This window comes from Heterocephalus glaber, unplaced genomic scaffold, assembly GCF_053883595.1.
Source record: "Heterocephalus glaber isolate CG9 unplaced genomic scaffold, H.glaber_assembly_v1.0 deba00000768, whole genome shotgun sequence".
Taxonomy (NCBI): domain Eukaryota; kingdom Metazoa; phylum Chordata; class Mammalia; order Rodentia; family Bathyergidae; genus Heterocephalus; species Heterocephalus glaber.
This window is the reverse complement of record NW_028258162.1, coordinates 4,710,229-4,731,445: the sequence shown is the minus strand read 5'-3', so window position 1 is coordinate 4,731,445 and position 21,217 is coordinate 4,710,229. Positions and strand designations below refer to the sequence as shown.

At 37.0% G+C, this 21,217-nt stretch overlaps 1 protein-coding gene across 4 annotated transcripts in view; it reads right to left on the bottom strand.

Annotated features, from left to right (window-relative positions):
- The window catches only part of Slc39a12 (solute carrier family 39 member 12), a 68,166-nt gene that overhangs the window by 34,666 nt on the left and 12,283 nt on the right, over nt 1–21,217 (bottom strand). For all 4 annotated transcript variants that reach the window (XM_004859960.3, XM_004859961.3, XM_021240485.2 and 1 more), the window contains 4 exons: nt 20,440–20,647; nt 13,488–13,660; nt 4,852–5,023; nt 2,285–2,457 (listed from right to left, as the gene is read on the bottom strand). In XM_004859960.3, coding sequence (XP_004860017.1) covers nt 2,285–2,457; nt 4,852–5,023; nt 13,488–13,660; nt 20,440–20,647 — 726 coding nt within the window. The remainder of the gene's footprint in view (nt 1–2,284; nt 2,458–4,851; nt 5,024–13,487; nt 13,661–20,439; nt 20,648–21,217) is intronic.

Below are 21,217 nucleotides of genomic sequence, written 5' to 3'. Positions count from 1 at the left end.
TGGGGATTTAGCTCATTTAGTTCCACCACCTGCCTCACAAGTGGAAGGTCCAGAGCTCGATCCCCGGCATCCCCCCACCACCCCCGCCAAAAAAGCTGCATACAGAAATATATCAAAATATTTTTTAAAATAGGGAAATCATGACTGTAGTATTTTTCTCATTTCTGCACAAATTTTGAAAACTTGGATCATATTCAGGAACCACTGATTTTTCTAGCTTTCCACCACATTTGTACCACATCTTTCTTCCTCTTTCCAAAAACTCTTGTCCTCATCTCTCTTCTCAAGCCAAAAACCTGCCTTCTAAATCTCATGAAACCAAACCAATCTCTTAGGTTCAGCCCTGTACCATTTCCTGCCACCCCCAAGTCCACCCTAGCTGCCCTTAATTGTGTGCTCTCCTCGGCATGAGACCAGGCCGATTTCAGATCCTGTAGCTGTTTCCCAGGATCCCTGGCACAAAACAACACTGCAACCACTGTGGTGACCTAGAAAAAGGCCTCGCCACCGCCTCAAGCCAATAATAAGCCCTGAAATATTTCCAGAAAGTTATATTACAAGGGAAATTAAAACTAATAATGGTTTGTTTTATTTCTCCAATGCTCACTCTGCGATTTTCCAAACATCAAATCATCATTGAGCCTCTCAGCAACAAGAGTAGAAGAGTGCCAGAGGGCTGTGGAAAATTTTACCATGTCAGGCGTTGCAATGGGGGGGATCATTGGTCCGTTCCTCATCTACATTAAGAGATTTTAGAGGGAAGAGATAACTTCCTCTGTAAAACCATCCCCCTGGGCTCTTAGTATCTCCGGTCTTCATGCTTTCACTTCCGGTAAATGAAGTCTCAGAAGACTACAACGTAGGGCCAGCTTCCTGGTGCTGACATTTTGCTTATGAGAAATCCAGACACTATTAGTCAAGCAAGAAAGAGAACTCCACTCTGATAGCTCAATTGAAGAAATATTAATGTCGGTATAATGGCTGAGGACAGGGTCAGGGTCAAACAAGGGACAATGAAGCATCCACTGACCACCAACCCCCGGGGACCTTTACCACCCTTAGGTCTAAAAGGGGAATGGGAAGAAATGATGGCGAAGCTCAGGGAGACAGGAAGCCACCTGGAGGACATCCAGATGCAGTGCAACTCCTTCTTAGCTGATTCTGGCTCAGATGCCCCAGCCAGGAGGGGTGGGGGTTAGAAGGGGCACCCTTTCCTCTCTGTTCTCTCTTTCTCTCTCTCTCTGCTCCTACCCTGGATTCTCCGATTTGCTTCCCATTGGCTGAACCCAAACAAAAATCCAGACTGCAAAGAGCTGGAGAGGTATCACCTTCTGGGGTAGAAAAGAGCAAGGAAAGCAGAAAGAGAAACTGAGTTGGGGAATGAGGGGAGGCCACAGGAGCAAACCAGGGTAATGTCTGGTATTTGCTTCTGCGTCTTTCTTAATAGGAATCTAGATCTGATCACCTTTTTAAAATAAATTTCAAACATAAGAATTGCAGTTTTGTCATTTTTTCCTTTCTACAAGTGTAGAGAAGCTTAGGGCAAATAATATTTCTTTCCAAGGGAAACATTGGCCACTGTATTTATTACTGAAGTTCCCATAAAAGTTTATATAGCTAGCTCTAATAATTAAATGTAAAGAGAAGTTAGACATACTGTGGGTTTTTTTCATGTAAGAGAAATCATGCGATATCTAAGTCTGTGTGTCTGTTTTAATTCACTTAGCATTATGTTCTCAAGTTGCATCCACTTGCCTACAAATGCCTCAAGTTTATCTTTCTTCATGGCAGAGTAGTACTTGATTGTGCACAAATACATTTTCCTTATCCATTCATCTGTTGATGGACATATGTTGGTCTTGGATATTTTCAAGATCAAGCTATTACAAACTGTGGTGCTATAAACACTGGTGTGCATGTTTCACTGCACTATGGTGACTTTAACTCTTTGGGGAATAGACCTAGAAAGGGGATGGCTGGAACGGAATTTCTAATGGAATGAAATTTCAAATGGAATTTCTACTTTTAGTTGAGAAATTTCCACACTGGTTTGCACAGTGGTTGTATTCTGAGTAACATTTTGGGCACTCTATTAAGATCATGGTACACAGTTTATTAACTATTGTCATTCTTTAATTATTTTGCTATGAAATTTTGGGTTTTTTCATAGAAGTAAGAGTGCTTTTTAAATATTTTCTTAATGTCTACATGTATTACCTTAAAATTAAAACAGATAGATGAGAAATTAAACACACTGCATCTGAACTGGAAAGAAACAGATTACCTGAGGAATAAGGTGTAGCAGAGCATCCCCTGACAGCGTCCCGACAGCGAAGCCCATGAAGAGCTGTAGAACAAGGTCGTAGTTCTCCTCACAGCTGTGGAAAAGGACCAGCGTGCTCCCGAGCATGGAGCCCAGCGTGAGAAGCGCCACAGCTGCTGTACCATAGCCGTATTCTGAGTCAAAGCAGATCACAAAACATTCAGCACACCTGGCTGCCCCGTCATGACAGCTCGTGGGCCTGCCACAACCATCTGCCTGATAGGAACAGCACTCCTCCCAAAAAAGTCAAGACGGTAAATTTTATGTTAGATTTAACACAAATTAAGTGAATTGTTGGAATGGTCATACAATAACATAGGTTTTATTTTATTCCAATTCAGTAAAAATAATCATTTTAGAAAATCATCTCTAAAGATTTTCAACCCAGTTTTATACCCCATTTCTCCCCAGGTAGATTCTACACAGGGGGTGTCATTTTTCATATCAAATACATAAATATATTTGAATTTTAACTTGGGTATCTAGATGTCTAAAAAATGCAAAACTGTCACACCTTTTGGTTGCTATAAAAGATTATAAAATGTCAAGAACACACAAGGACAAACTAGGGTGTGATATTTCCCAATCAAAAGGCAAAGTTGCAACTTCTTCTGTTTTTCTACTTTTCTCCCCTCGGTCCTGTGGGAGGCACCATGTAATACTGAAGAATGAATGTTTCATTACTGTAGAGCTTATAAAATCTTCTCAGGTCCTCTGTGAGTCAGGATTTGCCTACTCTCACGTGGGAAGGACAACCGAAAAAACCATCAACTCTGATATTTGCAGTCAAAGGACTCTGCTAATTTACCCCAGGTCCCTGAATGGGAGCCACAGAGTCTTGATTGGAGTTAGAGATTTGCAAATAGGCTCTGCCTAAGCATTTCCCATCATTGCAATCAAACTTGGCCCACCTATTAAACTCTTAGCAATTCCTGAGCAACCACTTTAAGTAGGTCTAAAATTTGATTTGTACATGGCCATAATCATCTTTCCTGGAAACTCAGTTAAAGGTGGAACTTTGGGGCTGAATTACAGCATACTGAACAGTATTCCCTTGATAATGTTTCTCTGTGTCGGCCCCTCTTCAATGCAACATCTTCCATTTCTGTAATTTTCAAAAGCCAATGTAAGCCTATCTTTTCAATTATATAATGCAACATTTTAAATTTGAGAATAGCAATGTTTTTCTAGATTCTTCAGTGTTCATTACTTGTGACTTTTTTTTTTCAGGAAAACTATTCCCTAGAAAAGTCTCAGAACTTCATTAAGTTCACTAAAACTTCCTTTACAGATCATCAAAAACCCCTTCCCAAGCAGCCTGTATGTCTCAGACACCAGGCCAGGTAATGGGAATATAAACATGCCCATGGACACTCAGAGTGATACAGTTCTGTCCTCTTTCATTTGAGGGCATTACTGACCACCAAAGGCTGACTTATTTAACTGCTTCCTTTTAATGAACCTTTTTTTCCTCTCCCAGTGAATGTGCAGTCTTAGGTATTTAGCCTGGACATATTTTTGTTCATATAAAATCTTCCAGTGAGCCACTTGCTGGTACAGAATCCACTGTGACTTAGAGGGGAGTAGCTGAACAATTCAACAAAAGATGGCATTGCAGGCCAGCTCAAAGGGAAAGAAAGCAGCTCTGAAAATATTATGGGGTCTCTGGATTAATGGTAAGATTTTGGGGTTACATGGGATAATTCTCACACTTTTACTCTATGCCTTGGCTATTCTTTTAGGGAGGGAGCTTAAATATGCAATGCTCTAAATTTACTGAACACATTTTTGTAGTCATATTATCATCTGAAGCTCACAGGCGCCCTGCAAAGTCTATGAGAGGCTCATCCTCAGTGACTCAGTGGACACAGACAAGTGTCAATATTGGACTCTTCACTTCCTGGATCTGCCAGCCATACCTGGTGGGCTGATACCCTCATCCGAGGGCACATCCCAGTGTTCTGTGATGTGTAATAGGTTGGGAACCATTATAGAATATTGCTGTTTTTCCTTCTGTGTATAGAAAAAAGGCTTGGGGAAGTAGAAATTGCTTGAGATCACAAGTTAGCTGGGGATGGAGAAGATTCAACTCTATACTCCAAATCCCAATGCTAAAGCTTTTTCTTTTATACCATACCACTTTTCAACATGGGTCTAATAATTGGTCCAGCTCTAGGGGATAAAATTAATTTTTGTGAATTATATACAAAATCTAACATACTCATTGAAACGTACGATTGTGGCATAGCTAGAAATAAGGACTCTGGGACCAGCTTGCTTGAGTGTGAATTCCACCTTTATAGCTTACTGGTTGTACATCCTTGAGCAATTCACTTAAAATTTCCGTGCCTCAGTTCCCTCATTTGTAAGAATAGGATAACAGTAATAATACCTGTACCTCCTTGCATCATTGGGAGGATGAAATGAGTTGGTAAATGAACAGTGCTTAGAACAGCACCTCGTACACCGTAAGTGTCTGGCTCTCACTACCTCAGTGGTGGACATCGGCTTTCTGATGAAGAACTTACTCTGTAGTGTGGTAGGGAGATGCTTTGCTTGTTGGTCCATGGGCAGCTGGCAAGAGCAGCTCAGGAGTTGCTGGATGATCCCCGGGCTGATTTGCTTGAAGTCTTCCTTAGAAATGACTGAAAGGCTATTCTGTAAAAATATCTCCACCAGCTGCCTAGCAGAGAAGCAAGTCTGTATGGAAAAAATGCACATTATTACTAACCCTGAGACTGAATCAGGTATGCCACCCACTGCCAGTCTTGAGGACCCAGAACTAGGTGGAATGACTACCAAGGGTGAATGAAGCCACCGCTACTTGCGTTTCTCTGCTACCTTTTGTTAATTAACCTTTGTTAACTTCCAAAGACTAAGTCTCCAATCAAAATCTGCAGTACCTCACCCTTATACTAAGCATTATTTAATATTTCTTGCACTTTTTTTTTCTCTCCTGAAGGGACACATTGTATTTTACACTGTGTAGCATGATGTTTTAACCAAAGCCTAAGGAAGTCTTCATGTTTTTGTGGTTTGTTGTTTTTCAACAAAGCTAAGACTTCAAATGATAAGGGAGAACTCAGTGGTGATGAGGTCATTGTACTCTCTGATTTAATAAGTCTGTGTTGGCAACACATTTTTTAAAGTAGCAGAAGGTTAAATTTACCAAACGTGAACACTATGTTAACTGGCTGGTGTGCAAACCAACACTGAATGGTGTGGCTCCCTCTGTGATTGACTTCCCTTCTCCATCCCTTCTACTGGCTTTACCTATTTTTATCTGTATTTTTATATTTTTCCATATTACACAGGCACACTTACAAAGAAATAAGACTTTTACTAACAGATGTAATAAGTCTCTAAAGACTGCCAGAAGGTATTCGTCCATCACAGAAGTGAAAGCTGACATTTAATGTATCAAAGATTGCAATTATAATGGCAGATGGTTTCTCTGTGCTTGCGAGGCAGGCATTGGTGCCGCTGAGCTAAATCCCCAGCCCAAATAGATGACTTCTCTTGAAATACCATCCCCCATCCAATGTCTTTGTAAACTTTAGTTGCAATCCGTTAAGTATTTGGGGGAAAAAGTCAGATTTATAAGGCTGGCCTGATTTTCTATGCTGTAGAATGTAAGGATTTCTGAGCTCAGTGGTAATCAGAAAATAATGATGTTTGCTGGTCCCCGTTCCCCACATAATAACCTCTGGTAATGATTCCACAGGTGAGCAAATTTTATTTGGATCAGAAAATGTTTGGTTACATGGAAGAGAAACCACTTGAAACAGAAAAACAAGAGGAGCCTGCCGTGGAAGGGGTCAGAGGGTCACAGCATAGACTCGAGGGACTGAAAGGAACCAGCGCCTCAGAAGCAGCTGTGATCTGAAACTGGAGCCTCAGAGCCAAAGATGCGCATGCGTGTGCATATTGGCACGCCTTTCTGGCCCCTTCTGTACACAACAATTTCCTCTTGCAGTGTAGTCCTCTCATTTTGTACACAAATGGCCATAGAAGTCCCAACTCCGAAGTGACCTTTAAGTCAAGGACGCAAGACTGGGTAGAATCTGGGAATCCTGAGAGAGGTATGATTGGTCCAGAAAACTCATGGACAGGCTCTCTTGAGTCATGAATCTGTCTGATTGGATTCGTCCTGCCCATGTTGGAGGAGTGAGGAAGACATTTCTCAGAAAGGGGCGGGCCAAGAACTCCCAAAGGTTCTACTCTGAAAAGCATCAACAGAAAGTTAAATTTTGGTCATTTCCCCTTTATTAAAATGATGTAGGCCAAGGACAACATTCTCTTTTGCTCATTTGTTATTGAAGGAATCCAATTATTTCACTGTTAAAAATCTCAAGAAGAAAGGGAAACTCATAACAAACTTTTGGTGATGAAGCTTTCATAATAAATACTCTGATTGGGGCCGGGGATTTAGCTCAGTGGTTTCGCTGACCTGAGTTCGATCCCGAGTACCAAAAACAAAAAACAAAAAAAACACACTCTGATTGGAAAATGTGTGACCAGCAAGTAAAAGAGTGGAGAGATAAACAGGAACAGCACGCTATGGATCCTTCTCCCATTCATTGTCAAGAAATTGAATGGTTTCCAGTTTTAGAAGACCGTCTCACAGAGGAAGGTTACTCTATTATCAGCTTCTGTGCCCTTCATCTTTGCTGGCTGCCTCTGTGCTTTTGAGGTCTTGTTTTAAATTTCTTCTGAAATCACTAACACATTCATTACATTCTATGAATGTTAATCCACAGAATTACATGTGATTCAATACATTCTATGAAATTTTAACACAAAACACATTTAACAAAGAAGAGAATAGAATGAAAAATTAGATGATTGGGCCAGTAACTTTTTCAACATCTTTATTCTTCTACAGAACACATCAACATAAGCTTACATTTGTGTTGATGTCATCAGACTTCTATGGACATTGTCATGCATATTTTAAATTCCTAACTCTAAATCTTTGGTTTGGGATGTACTTGGAGGGCTTATTGAAGACAAAGTTCAGGGCTTGGGGTCTGGCTCAGTGATACAGCACTTGCTTACCATGCATAAGCCCCTTGGTTGAATCCCCAGCACCACAAAATAATACTAATTAATATTAATACTGCTACTACTAATAATAAATTTTTTAAAAGAGTGCTGGGCTTCATTCCCAGGGCTTCTGATTCAGTAGATTCTTGGTGGGATGTGAGAATTTGCATTTCAACCAAATTCTTAGCTGATGCTGAGGCTTCTGTCCAGGGACAAGATGTGCAGAAGCATTGATTTAAATAATACAGGCAGGGTCCCTGGATCTGGTGTTCCATATTAGGATCCTAACAAGAGTCACAAAGAAAATCACACAATGGAAGAGAGGGAAATAACTACAGAAGAGGTTGTTTTATTTTCCATAATTAGCAATGACCATAATTATGAATGTTCTTAGGATATACATGCTTTGGCCAGGTATGGTGGAACATGTTTATAATCCTAGCACTCTAGGAGGCTGAAGCAGGAGGACTGCAAATTTCAGCCCAGCCTGGACAGTTTATTGACTCAGTGAGACCCTGTCTGAAAACAAAAAGTAAAAAAGGCTGGGATGGCCCTGGGTTCAATCCCCACTAACATTAATACATACACACCCACACCCCTACGCACACCACCATACACACAGCATGCCTTAAGTAAATAATGCCTACTTAAAAAAAAACCTTTATCCTTTCTGCAAATAGTATTTCCATAAGGCAAATTTAATTCCTTTATTAAATTAAATTATTGTCCTTGAAGAAACTTTTAAGAAGACTTCATGAAGTTTAATTTGGAAGTTAACTAGTGACCTTCAGTTGTGCACAATAAGCATCCATTTGAAAGAGTGAACTGAGATACATTTTATACATGGAAAAGGCAAGAGAAATTGATGTCTAAAAATATATAATAGCAAGAATGAATAATCGATAATGCAAAATAGGAAGAAAAGGTCCAAAGGGGTAGGGGTAGTGGGAGGGGCAGGGGAAAGGAAAGAAGGGAAAGGAAAAATGAGAAATGGAAAAAATGGAAATAAAGTCTTTATAAATAGGGAAGGGTGGAGGGGGTGAAGGGAGGGCTAGGAATGGGGAAAAAATAAGAACCAAGATGCATCATGTAAAGATACAATTTCCAATGAGAAATGTAATTGTGTTGTATACCTAAAATGTACCAATAAAAGAATTTAAGAAAAAAAAATATATAAAAGCAAATATATTTGATGTTGTCTAATCCTGCATTCATAACTTACAGGCATAGCATTCAGTATTGTTGGGAATATGTAAGGACTTTTTTCATTTTAAGGTACAGATTTTGTTCCATGGGAGTATTGCTTATTGAAGATACAAATAACAAAAAATGTAATTTATTTTAATCAACAATTCCCAGGCCGGGGATTTAGCTCAGTGGTTCTGCCACCTGCCTCGAAAGTGCAAGGGCCCAAGTTCGATCCCTGGTACCAAAAAAAAAAAAAAAAAAAAATCCCAAAATTAACGTAGTTGTTAAGAACACAAAATACACCATCAGGCAATGTATGTAGGTATATATCCTCAGTTTCTGTGAATTTAAGACTTTATTAGCTTTTTTGATTGAATATTTTTATTCCATATAATGCTAGTAGAGAACAAATAAACCTATACTATTGATTTATCATGAAATATTTCATTATTTATTTTATTTTATTTTATTTTGTATTAAATTCTTCTCTTGGTACATTGTAGGTATACAACACAATTACATTTCTCATTGGGAATTGTACCTTTACATAATGCATCTTGGCTCTTATTTTTTCCCCATACCTAGCCCTCCCTTCAACCCCTCCACCCTTCCCTATTTACAAAGACTTTATTTCCATTTTTTCCATTTCTCATCATTTTTCCTTTACCTTCTTTCCTTTCCCCTGCCCCTCCCACTACCCCTACCCCTTTGGACCTTTTCTTCCTATTTTACATTATCGATTATTCATTCTAATCATTGGTACATTGTAGGTATACAATATAATGACATTCATCATTGGAAATTTGCACCTTTACATGGTCTCTCTTGGTTCTTATTTTTCACCCTTCCCCAGCCCTCCCTTCAACCCCTCCAGTCCTCCCTATTTACAGAGATTTTGTTCCTATTTTTCCATTTTCTCATATTAATCTCATTCCCTTCTATCCTTTCCCCTAGCCCTACCACTTCCTTCCCCTTTGCCCCTTTTCTTCCTATTTCACATTACCTATTATACATTTAGTCCTTATTTACACTTTCAGTTTCTCACACCAGAGAAACTATTTGGTATTTACACATGTGTGTCCTATTTATTTCACTTAAGAATATCGCCTCAATGTGCATCCACTTAGCTATAAATGTCTCTAATTTCTCATTTTTTATGGCCGAGTAGTACTCCATTTTATAAAAAAAAAACAAAAAAAACACATTTTCTTTATCCAGTCTCCAGTTGATGGGCATTTGGGCTGTTTCCAAGTTTTAGCTATTACAAACTGCGCTGCTATGAACATGGACACACATACATCACTGTGGTATGATTCTTTTAATTCTTTGGGGAAGATACCCAGTAGATGAATAGCTGGTTCAAATGGGACCTCCAATCCTAGTACTTTGAGGTATCTCCATACTGATTTCCACAGTGGTTGCACCAGTCTACACTCCCACCAGCAGTGGAGCAGGGTTTCTCTTTCCCCACAGCCCCGCCAGCATTTGTTATTGGTTGATTTCATGATAGCAGCCATTCTTTCTGGAGTGAAGTGGAATCTCGGCATTGTTTTCATTTGCATCTCTCGAATGACCAGTGATGGTGAACATTTTTTCATGTATTTATTTGCTATTTCTACTTCTTTGTCTGAGAAATGTCTGTTCATTTCAGATCCCCATTTTCGGATTGGGTCATTAAATTTGGGAGGTCTGATCTTTTTAAGTTCTTTATAAATTCGAGATAGTAGACCTTTGTCTGAGGAAGAGCAGGTGAAGATTTTTTCCCACATTGTGGGTTGTCTTTTTACACTGCTGGTGGTTTCTCTTGCTGTGCAGAAGCCTTTTAATAAGAAGAGATCCCATTTGTTGACTGTGCTAGTTCACAGGCAACTGAGGTTTTGTTCATAAAATCTTTTCCTACACCAATGTCTTCAAGAGTTCTACCTAACCTCTGTTCCAACTGGTTCAGAGTTTCTATTTTAATATTTAGATCTTTAATCCATTTTGATTTTAGTTTAGTGCATGGTGAGAGATACAGGTCTAGTTTTAATCTTTGGCAAGTTGAAGCCCAATTTTTCCAGCACCAGTTATTAAAGAGGCTATCTTTCCTCCAGTGAGGGTGTTTGGCTCCTTTGTCGAAGATGAGATGGCTGAGTGTGTCTGGCATTGTTTCTGCATCTTCTAATGTGTTCCACTGGTCCTCAAGTCTGTTTCTTTGCCAGTACCATGCTGGTTTTATCACAGTAGCTTTGTAGTAGAGTTGCAGGTTGGGGATTGTGATACCCCCTGCCATGTCTCTGTTACCTAGAATTGCTTTTGCTATTCTGGGTCTCTTCTTGTTCCAAATGAATTTTTGGATTGTTTTCTTAAGGTCCATGAAGTATGCTGCTGGGATCTCAATTGGAACTGCATTAAATCTATATAGCAGTTTTGGAAGTATGGCCATTTTCACTATATTAATCCTTCTGACCCAGGAGCAGGGGATGTCTGTCCATTTTCTGATATCATCTTCAATCTCTCTTTTCAGAGTGCCCTAGTTTTCAGAGAAGAGGTCTTTGATTTCTTTCGTTAGGATGATTCCTAGGTATTTCAGTTTTTTGGATGCTATTGTGAAAGGAATTACTTGCCCTATTTCTCTCTCAGTGAGTCTGTCATTGGTGTAGAGGAAAGCTATTGATTTTTGTGTGTTGACCTTGTAACCAGCTACTTGACTGAATTTGGTTATTAAGTCTAGAAGACTTTTGGTGGAGTTCTTGGGGTCTTCTATATAGAGTATCATGTCATCTGCAAATAATGACAATTTAACTTCTTCATTACCTATCTTTATTCTTTTTATTTCTTTCTCTTGTCTAATTGCCATGGCTAATGTTTCCAGAACTATATTGAACAAGAGTGGTGATAGTGGACATCCTTGTCTTGTTCCTGATTTTAGTGGGAAAGATTTCAGTTTTTGACCATTTAGTATGATATTGGCTGTTGGTTTTTCATAGATGGCTTCTATCAGTTTGAGGTAGAGACCATCTATTCCAATTTTTTGTAGGGTTTTTATCATAAATGCCTGTTGGATTTTGTCAAATGCTTTTTCTGAGTCTATGGAGATAATCATATGGTTTTTGTCCTTGGCTCTATTGATATAGTGTATTACATTGATTGATTTTCATATATTGAACCATCCCTGCATCCCTGGGATGAATCCCACTTGATCGGGGTGTATGATCTTCTTGATGATCTTCTGCATTCTGTTTACCATTATCTTATTAAGGATTTTTGCATCTATGTTCATTAGTGAGATCGGCCTATAGTTCTCTTTTTCAGTTGGGTCTTCCTCTGCTTTGGGGATCAAGGTGATGCTTGCTTCCAGGAATGAATTTGGGAGTATTGCTTCCCTTTTAATTTCATTGAAGAGTTTAAACAGTAGTGGCAGAAGTTCCTCTCTAAATGTCTTGTAGAATTCAGCAGTGAAGCCATCAGGGCCTGGGCTTTTCTTAGTTGATAAGTTTTTAATTACATTTTCAATTTCATTGGTTGATATTGGGTTGTTCAGAATCTTTAGGTCTTCTTCGTTCAACTTTGGTAATTCATATATATCTAAGAATCTGTCCATTTCTTCTGTGTTGTCTATCTTATTGGCGTATAGGTTCTGGAAGTAGGTATTGATGATCCTCTGGATTTCTGCTGGGTCTGTTGTAATTTCACCCTTTTCATTTCTAATTGCATGGATTTGGGCCTTTTCTTTCCTTTTTCTGACAAGGTTAGCTAAAGGTTTGTCAATTTTGTTGATTCTTTCGAAGAACCAACTCTTGGCTTCATTGATTTTTTGTATTGTTCTCTTAGTCTCCATTGCATTGATTTCTCCTCTGATCTTTATAATTTCCTCCCTTCTATGAGCTTTGGGGTTGTCCTGCTCTTCTTTTTCTAAAAGCTTGAAGTTCAGCATCAGGTTGTTTAATTGGGCTCTTTCTGTTTTCCTAATATGCGTATTCACTGCTATGAATTTCCCTCGTAAGACTGCTTTCATTGTGTCCCATAGATTCCAATATGTTGTATAAGACTTTATTAGCTCTATATCTAACCTGTATGATGTAATATTATAAACTTACCTGCTATAGTTGTTTTAAGAATTAAGATAATTTATAGGGTAAATAATACAGTGCCAAACATGTAGCAAGTAGTTAATAAATGTAAGCCATTATCATAGAACATTAATTTTTGAAGATTTTAAATGAATAAGGGAGGGAAGAATCCTATGATCAAAGTTTGAGAAACACGGGTTTCACTAAGACTTTAAAAATTTGTTTACTAATAGACCTTTCCAGGCTCCTTAGGATGCTACAGGGAAGTGTCCATGTCTAGTTTTTCCCCAACTGATCAGACCAGAGCAGTTTTTTATCAAAAAGCAAAGAGGTAGATCAGAGAATGCACTTTGGGACATAATTTCAGGAAACAAAAATCTGATTATGTTTATATGCTTACAGATTACTTTTCTTTGGAAACCTTCTCAGTGCCTTCTTCTAAGCAAATATTTCTCACATCCCAGAGTAATCACTTCCTGACCTAACCTAAATTTAAAGTACTCATCCATCATGGTGATTATTTATGTAACATCTATATCTTCCATTGCCTTGTAAACTCCCTAAGTGCTGGACCTAGTTGTGCTCAATGCTATATTCCTCAAGCCCAGGTTGGGGGCTGATACATACTAAATGCTCATAATGTTTTCTGAATTTATTTGTGCATTTAATATGGACCCAAGGGAGGGCAGAGCAACATATATCATTCTTCTAAATACCTTGGCCTTGTTTTTATGTCTATAGAAACCCACTTAGGAAAAAAGAAAGCCATGAACTATCACAGAAATAAGATATTTTCTCACATTTTCTACAACTCTGGTAGAACTTTCATAGCTGGTCTTCCTTCAATAATAACAAATTGAGATGAATAATGGAAATACCTGATCCCAGGAATTTGGACCATCATCTGACTCTTTGTCCATAGATATAGAAAGGTTAGGGTAGCCCCAATCATGGACCTTTATGTGGCCTTGTTTCCTTTGAGGTTGATGGATTACATCTTTTTTGTTACAGGTACTTTTGGTCCAAAGAATATTGAAGAGTTGTTCCAGTTCTAGAAATTTCATATAAAATCTGGTGTCACATAGAATAGATAAGTTCAGAATAGTCATAATTTTACATGGCTACAACAGATATTTTACAAGATAATGAAAAGACAAAGTTTCATCCTGAATAAAGCTAAAGATCATTTATATTTCACATATATATTGACTCCCTCACAAGATCCTAGCTAAACTTTGGGGCTGAACCAGTTTTCACAAAAGTATTCCCACCAGAGGCTGGGGATTTAGCTCAGTGGTTCTGCCACCTGCCCTGCAAGTGCAAGGTCCCAAGTTCGATCCCCAGTACCAAAAACAAGTATTTCCACCATTTTCATACCCTAGAGATAAGAAAATGGGCAATCTATCAATGTGAATGCTTTCCATTGAACCAAGAATGTTCCTATTCCATAAAAATATAAATTAAAGAAGAAACTATCCTAATTTTAAGAAATTAATTCCCTTGAGGCACTCTATGTATTTAATTGGTTGACTATTACCTTAATATAAGTAAATCAAACAAATTGTTTTCCTATAGAGTTTATATGAAGAAAAGAGAAAATAAATGAAAGTAAACTAAGACCATAGAGACAAACTAGATCTTGTTTTCTAATGCTACTATGATGCTGCAACAGCTGTAAATTTATAAATTGCAATGTAACTCTAGACTTTTGAAAACTGATTAACATAGAGAAGAATTAAATGTAACAGTGAATTTCTGTGGGTTTATCCACTTTCCTACCTGTGAATAAAATGTCTTTGGAATTTTTCCAGACACTATCATTACTGATAGTTTTATTTTAAGTGATCAGTGTTCAACAAAAAATTATATGACTCACAGAAAACTGAAAAAATGTAACCCATGTTCAAAGAAAAGAAAAGTCAAAAAATACATCTCTGAATATTCCCAGATGTTGGATTTAATAGACAAAGTCTTCAAAGCAGCTAGTATAAATATGTTTAAAAGACTAAAAAAAAATATTTAATGAATTAAAGGAAAGTATAACCATATAACTCAATGACTAGCAACTTTAAATAAAAATATAAAAATTACATATAATTCCCAATGGATATTCTGGAGTTTAAGAATATACTAACTGAGATGAAAAAATCACTAGAGGCATTCAACAACATGTTTGATTAGGCAGAGTAAAATCACTGAACACAAAGATAGATTAACAGAAATATTCCATCCTGAAGAATAAAAAAAAAGAACTAGGACCACAGGAAGATGATGATGGCAATATCATCTCAGAGACCTGTGGAATAACCACAAACATATTGACATACATAGATTGGCAGTCAGAGAGAAGAGGCAGAGCAAAAGTCAGAAAAAATAATTGACTACTATAATGGCTAAAAACTATCCATTTCCAGTATAATATCTTTATCAACATGTTTAAGCTCATCACACTAGTAGGAGAAATGCAAAAAAGATTCATATATAGAAGGTACATTATTGTGAAATTTTTGAAAGTTAAAGACAAAGAAGAAATTTGAAAACAACAAAAGGAAATGGCTCATCACATACAGGGGACCATCACTACAGTTAATGGTTGGTTTCCTATCTGAACATCACAAACCAGAAGATAGTGGGATGGCATATTCAAAGAGCTAAAAAGAAGTAAAAAAAATTGTCAATCAGGAATTTTATACTCAGCAAAAGAATCCTTTGAAATGAAGGTGGAGAAAACATGGAAAAGAGGGAATTCATTGCTAGCAGACCTGCTTTACAAAAATTACAACATGAAGTTCTTTAGACTGAAAAACAGACCCAAATCTGGGAAAATTTTGCACTTTGCTCAAGTCTACTGGAAGAAGTGAAGAACAGTGGAAATATAAGAACATGGGTTAATGTAAAAGACTACAAATATATTTTGCTTGTTTATTCTCTAAACTTAATGAAAAAATTCTACAAAATCAGAAATGTATCAAGAAAGTTGATCACACCTGTCACTAGTTAACATTATATTATTAATCAATGCAAGTAGATGAGAAAGCAAATAAAAATGCAAAAATTATAAAGAAAAAGGCCACAGTACATTGACCTAGAAATAATATAATTATGTACCCAAAACATCTAAGAAAATCAATATAAAGAATCAAGTAATGTAATCATGAAGCAGAGTATAAAAATAATTACAAAAATCAATAGACTTTATATTTATAGTGACCAATTAGAATGGAAATGAAATAGGACCTCTTTTAAGACAAGCAAAAAGAAAGGTAGATGCTTATATCTAAACATAACAAAGTTTTACTATGTATGGAAAATAATAAAACACTACACAAAAATACACCTTTAAACAGACATGGTGGTGCTGGCCTGAAATCCCAGTTACTCAGCAGCCTGAGACAGAAGGACCTCAAATTAAAGACCAGCTTGGGAAACTTAGAAAGAATCTGTCTCAAAATTCAAAAAACATTTTTTAAAGGATTGAGGATGCATCGTAGAGTTAGAGTGTTTGCTTAATATACACAAGGCCCTGGGTTCAATCCCCAACCCCACAAAACAAACATAAACACATGTAGACATGGTCAAATGGAAAGATGCTATGTTCTTGAATATAAAATTGCAACACATAATATATAATGTTTCTATGTAATTTTACAATTTCTTTTCTTAATTTTTATTTTGGGTAATCACAATAAAATTACCACAAGGTTTTTCCTGCAGTGTGACAGTTTGATGATGGTCAATTAGGAAAAGTAAGTCAAGAAAATCTTGAAAAGTAGACACATCTGGAAGCCTAGTTCAACCAGACATTTCGATACTACAAAGATATTGTAAGTAAAACAGCATGGCATTGGTGCATGAATAAACAAGCTGTGAAACAGAGCAGAATAGAAAGCTTATGAAGAGACTCCACAACATCTAGAAATGTACTGTATTACTTGAATGTAGTATCTCAAGCCGGTGGAGGAAATAATGCATTTTAAATAAGAGATATAAGGAAAATTGGATAGTCATACAGAAAAATAAACTAGATTTATTCCTCACAAGACATATCACAAATAATTCTAAGTAGACCAGAAATGTAAAGGGCTGGGAATTTACCTAAGTGGCACTGAGCCTGCCTCACAAGCACAAGGTCCTGAGTTCAATTTCCAGTACCAAAAAAAAAAAAGTAATGTAAAGATACAAGCACCAGAAGAAAACATGGTGGGCTTTTTCCATTACCTGAGACCATGGGAAGTTTTCTTAACTGAAACTCAAAATTCAAAAGAAACCAGGGTAAAATTTGATTAATTTAATTGTATAAAAATAAAATATATTTGAAGAAATAATTCATTCCAGGTCTAGGCAGAAATGTACAGGGTAAACTTGGACTATCATGTTATACTGGAAAGTAAGAGAGATATAAAATATTTTAAAGATTTTGTCAGAAGGACTTAGAGTCAACTTGAACAAGATCCTACTGATCAAATAGCAGATCAATCTAAGCACTAACACAATAATGATAATGAATTAAGAGATATGAAATCATAATATTTTTAAAGATACCACTGCTTTCCTTTGAAAGATGCAAGGAAACTTGTTATTAATTTGAAAACTGGTAAAGTATTAAGAATTTATAGTTATTTTCTTTTAAGAACCACAATAAAGTGAAATAATGATAAAAGTTCTTCCATTGTAGAATTATTACACCAATAAATAAAGCAAGAATGAGAGAAATAGAAGATTATCATTTATAATCCCTAAATTATTAATCAATCTAGGCAACAATCATCAATATCTTATAACTTCTCAAAAGGAGGGAGGGAGAGAGAGTGAGCAAGACAGAGACAGAGAGAGATCTAAATGTTACATTTCTCTAGTGGAAGTTACTAATGATAAAACAACACTCCCAAAAAATAGGCTGAAAAATAATCAGGCCTCCACATGTAATAACCAATATACATGAAATGCAGCACACAGACATGCATGTTAATCACCACTCCTGCTCAATATAATTCTGGAAACATTAGCCACAGCAATTAGAAAAGAGAAAGAAATAGAAGGAATGAAGATAGGAAAGGAAGAAGTTAAACTGTCATTATTTGCTGACGATATGATACTTTACATAGAAGACCCAAAAAAACTCCGCCAGAAGACTTCTAGACTTAATTGACAGATTCAGTAGAGTAGCTGGATAGAAGGTCAACACTCAAAAAACAATAGCCTTCTTATACACAAATAACAGACTCACTGAGAGAGAAATTAGGGAAACAATTCCTTTTACAATAATATCCAAAAAATGAAATATTGAGTAATCAATCTGACAAAGGAAACAAAAGACCTCTACACTGAAAAGTACAGTACTCTAAAAAGAAGGATGTAAGAAAATGGATTTAAGAAGAGGATATAAGAAAATGGAAAGACATCCCTTGTTCCCGGGTACGAAGAACCAATATAGTGAAAATGGCCATACTTCCAAAACTGCTATATAGATTTAATTCAGTGCTGATTGAAATTCCAACAATATATTTCACAGAACTAGAGAAAACAATCCAAAAATTCATTTGGAACCATAAGAGACCTAGAATAGGAAAACCAATTCTAAGCAACAGAAACATGGCAGGGGGTATCACAATAACCAACTTGAAACTATACTACAAAGCTATGGTGATAAAAACAGCATGGTACTGGTAAAGAAACAGACCTGAGGAACAGTGGAATCGATTAGAAGATACAGAAACAACTCCAGACATATTCAGCTACCTCGTCTTTGACAAAAGAGCCAACTGCCCTCATTGGAGGAAAGATAGCCTATTTAATAAATGGTGTTGGAAAAACTGGATTTCAACCTGCCAAAGATTAAAACTAGACCCATACCTATCATCGTGCACTAAACTTAGATCAAAGTGGATTAAAGATCTAAATATTAAGACAGAAACACTAAACTTGCTGGAAGATAAGTTAGATAGAACTCTTGAAGACATTGAGATAGGAAAAGACTATGAACAAAACCTCAGTAGCACAGGAACTAGCACAAAGAATCAACAACTGGGATCTCATTTTATTCAAAAGCTTCTGCACTGCAAGAGAAACCACCAACAGCTAAGAGAAAACCTACAATGTGAGAAAAAAATTTTAGCAGCTGTACCTCAGACAATGAGCATCTGAAATGAACAGACATTTCTCAGATAAAGAAGTAAAAGCAACAAATAAACATATGAAAAAATATTCAACATCACTTGTCATTTGAGAGATGCAGATGAAAACAACACTGAGATTCCACCTCACCCCACAAAGAATGGCTGCTACCAAGAAATCAACCAATATCAAATGCTGGTGGGGGTGTGGGGAGAAAGGAACCCTTCTCCATTGTTGGTGGGAGTGCAGACTGGTGCAACCACTGTGGAAATCAGTATGGAGATACCTCAAAGAACTAGGACTAGAGGTCCCATTTGACCCAGCTACTCCCCTGCTGGGTATCTTCCCCAAAGAATTAAAAGAATCATACCACAGTGATATATTTGCACCCATGTTTATAGTGGCACAGTTTGTAATAGCTAAAACAGCTCAAGTGCCCATCAACTGGAAACTGGATAAAGAAGATGTGGATTTTTTTATAAAATGGAGTACTACTCAGCCATAAAAAACAAGAAACTAGAGACATTTATACCTAAATGGATGCATATAGAAGCCATACTCTTAAGTGAAATAAATAGAACACACATGTATAAATACCGAATAGTTTCTCTAGTGTAAGAAACTGAAAGTGTAAATAAGGATTAAAATGATTAAAATGAATAATTGATAATTTGAAATAGGAAGAAAATGTCCAAAGGGGTAGGGGCAATGGGAGGGGAAGGGGAAAGAAAAGAAGAGAATGGAATTAATATGAGAGAAGGAAAAAATGGAAACAAAGTCTTTGTAAATAGGGAAGGGAGCACAGGGAATGGGGAAAAAATAAGAACCAAGATACATCATGTAAAGGTACAAGTTCCCAATGGTGAATGTAATGTATTGTATGCCTAAAATATACTGATAAAAGAATTTAAGTAAAAAAAAAAAAAAAAGAAAGAAATGCATGTTAAAATGATTATGGATGCAACAAAATAGACAAGATGAAAAAGCCTGATACTTATAAAAGAAACTTAACAAATCTACCACAAGTTGCATTTTATAAATCTTATTTGGATTCTGATTCGATAAATAATAAAAAAAATTTAAATTAGGAGAATGTAAACATCAGACATTTTTATAGTATTCAGGAATCACTGATTTTTTTAAGGTGTGATATTGGAGATGCTTTTTGAAAATCTATCTCTGGCCATTTTAATGCAGATTTGAAAAACAAAGCATGTAATCCTCAAATTTTTTGTCTCATCAAGTTCAAAGAAATGTGCAAAATAAACATTCAGGTTCCCTTACTGGCTTCTCATTTCATCTCAGAGCTCTAGAAAAGAGGAATCAGAATGGTAAATAATTCACGTTACTTTTATTTTAAATTAAATGACTCACAAACAAACGTACTGACCCTCTTGAACCATTTTGAATACTGTGTCCTCATTCTATACAGTGTTGTGATGCTGAGTTAGTGCTCATGTCTCACTGGTTCTACATCCACAATTTCCATCACTGAAGAAGTGGGACAGGTTCCTGTTTATGCCTCATCAATACCTCGATGTCATAGCATGTAATCCTTGAGAGGCCATCTGAGCTCTCTCACTACAAGCTGAGGTAAAATGATGTAAAAAACATACCTCAGCAAATTCCTTCATCAAAACACTTCATCCCTTGTTTGGGGCACAATTTATTTGGTAGATGCGACCTGGAAGTTATATTCATAAAAAATATCCTTACCCGATAGGTGGAGAGCATTTGTACTGTTCAACAAACGGAAAATATATTCAGTAAAATAGTCTGAGGAAGGCGAGTTTCTTTGTCCCAAACAAACTCCTTGGAGGGACAGAGCAATGATGGTCGCTGCCAGCCGAGGAAGGGTGTTTTCATCAGCACCATCAGTGCTCAGGATTCCGGATTTCCTCTGTAGCATTTTAGTTTCCATACACTGAAGACAGACACAAAGTCAAGAGAAAAATGTTAACTTCCAAAGTGATTTCACATAAGACATCTCTCGGATCTTCCCCAAAGACAGACTAGTTCACTTCAAAGAAGGTTGAATTGTTTGTGGGAGGACTGTTGCCATCTACTGTCTCAGATGCAACCGTATTTGGAAAATACTTGTTTTGCCTGCCATGCCACTGCGTTTTCTAACTCCCCACACAACTCCTCCTCAGTTATCCAAGCTTTTTCATTATCCTCTGTGCATTTTTCCAAGAGGATCTTCTGTTCTTATTGTTTACATCTTTCAGGTGGTGAACTCTCTCAGGACAGCCTGCAGGCTAACGATTTTCAAATACACATTCCCTACTCCACTTCCACGCTGGTCTTTAATCTCAAGGTCAGCGTAAGGCAAAGCTAGCACAGTGCCTGTATTCTCCAACTTTTATAGGACATACGTATGACACAGAGCCTTTTTCATCTGTGAATATCAATTTCCTCCATTCATTATGAGCATCTGAGCGGCTAGAACTTTGCATTATACCCTACAAGTATTCCCATTCATTTATTTAAACAT